The sequence below is a fragment of the Phytophthora parasitica genome (assembly GCF_000247585.1).
Source record: "Phytophthora parasitica INRA-310 unplaced genomic scaffold supercont2.35, whole genome shotgun sequence".
Classification (NCBI taxonomy): Eukaryota; Oomycota; class Peronosporomycetes; order Peronosporales; family Peronosporaceae; genus Phytophthora; species Phytophthora nicotianae.
Window position 1 is genome coordinate 249,453 of NW_008649021.1, and position 2,137 is coordinate 251,589.

The 2,137-nt window shown below is 45.1% G+C and overlaps 1 protein-coding gene across 1 annotated transcript; it reads left to right on the plus strand.

Moving 5' to 3' along the window:
• Positions 1-1,159: 1,159 nt before the first annotated feature.
• Positions 1,160-2,029, plus strand: PPTG_12646 (hypothetical protein; the record flags this gene model as incomplete). Its single annotated transcript, XM_008909782.1, has 2 exons — positions 1,160-1,320; positions 1,390-2,029. 2 exons carry the CDS (start codon positions 1,160-1,162, stop codon positions 2,027-2,029), a joined length of 801 nt encoding a protein of 266 aa, XP_008908030.1.
• Between the last annotated feature and the right edge of the window lie 108 nt (positions 2,030-2,137).

Below are 2,137 nucleotides of genomic sequence, written 5' to 3' on the forward strand. Positions count from 1 at the left end.
TACCACCAATTTGAGGTACTGCACAGACGCTCAACGTCGCACTGGTGAATCTGTGTTAGCGCAGTGTGATGATAAGTGCTTCACGTAGGCACTCGACCACTTCGACAAATAATCGCAACTGACCTAAACACTAGTACTGCTCACTACACAGTGCGGCTGTCAGATTTCTTGTTTGAGCTTGACAACGTCGCAATTACGATGCTAACAATTTATCGAACAGTAGAATTGAAAAATTCCACAACACATCATTCGATCCGTATCCTTATGCCTGTCCTTGTGAAGCGATCACACGGTGTGTCGAAAGTAGTCTACGTATGTGTAATACGGACTTCACACTGGACCTGTTTTTCCCAATCCTAAAATTTGCAAAAGCATCCACTTTCTGATGGTCTGAAGTTAAATGGCCCTCAAGAACGCTTTAGTCCCTCTGAAGTCTGTTGGAACTGTTCTAATGGCTATTCAAATCTTCAGAATAATACTATACCGGTACCTGATGGCTTACGTCCTAAGCACCACTCAAGCCACGTCCAGCAGATACGGCTTTACAAACCTGCTGTATAATCCTGAAGGCAACATTAACAGGGCTTGGAATATTTCGGGAGGAAATGACTTCACAAAAGACGTGCTTCATGGATAAGAATACGGCTCGATCAACTTGTAGGAAAGGCAACCAGTAAATCTCGTGGCCCACATGACCTTAGGACATGACAACGGAATTGAGCGATCTGTGGCTCTATTCAATGAGCCCAAGGACCCTAAAAGTAAGTTGTTGAGGTCAATACAATGGAAGAATTAACGGCCCTGCTGTACTGTAGAATGTTTGGCAAACACGAAAAGTAGGACAAATCATCAAATTAAAAAAAAACAAAGATTATCCTCAGGTTTTGTGTTTCGTTCTGACGTGCCAAAATCGCCAGAAATCATCAGATTCGTGTTTCGTGCTGATGGTTTTGAGCTCTATTTGCTGATTGTGTGTACTGTACTGGTCAATTACTAATGGACTCCGTTTGAGAAAATAGTAATCGCAAGGTGTGCATGTGCCTTGCTTGAATTTGCCAAATGCGAACACTCCAACGCCCATGCGTCCTATCCATGTTTAAGCGAGACGTCAAGGTTGGCTAGACCACATTCGACAACCTCCAACCCGGCCGGCCGCATTATGGTGTTTTGGGTGACGCTATTGAACGTTTTCACGGGTGTCGCCGATATTCTGCTTCGCCTCAGCCCAGTGCCAGACATATACAATGTCCACCGCAACAAAAACATCGGTGAAATGGCTGAACTGCCGCTTATTACGATGGTTATCAGTTGCCATTTGTGGTGCGTATCCGTGTAACCATGACGATATGAATTCAATGCTGACCTTGATGTGATGTACGATTGCCGTAGGATAACATACCGTTACGTCACGAACAGTTTCTTTCGTATCATGGGCTCTCAGCTCTTCGGTGAGATCTTTGGTATCGTATACAACATTATCTACTATCGGTGGAGCCCCGAGAAAAAACGCGTACGGCTCCGCAAGCTATACTTGATGGCCTTTGCAGTGTGGTGCATGATCACACTCTACGTGGTTTTCGGTGTCTCGGGTGTCTTCGACCAAAACAAGTCTGAGGTTGGCAAGTCTCTAGGATATGCTGGATGTGCTTTCAGTCTCTCGATGTTCGCGTCCCCATTGGCCACGCTCAAACACGTAGTCAAGACCAGGAACTCCGCTTCTATCCCGATTAACATGTGCACCATGATTCTGATTTCCAGCGCGCTGGGGGCAGGCTCGGGTTATCTAGATGACGACTATTTCGTGGCAGTGATCAATTTAATCGGCGTCCTATTGAGCTGCATACAGATAGTCATCTACTTCGTATACAGGCCCCAAACGAGTACTGACGTGGCAGTGCACCTAAGTGATGCGACGTTAAGCGTACTGTCTCCGAAGTCGAAGGCACATAGCACGATTCTCGTCGAGAGCCCTGTGTGTTACAATATTTCGTTGTCGCCGCTGGTAAGGGAGAAAGCAGCAGACCAATAATATAAATTTTCACTTCATCTCATTTCAGTTTAACTTTCTGCTATTGTACTGCAAAAAAGTGTATTTAGCAGGCTTTAGTATAACTTTTCTGTAATTGTGCTTCAGAAA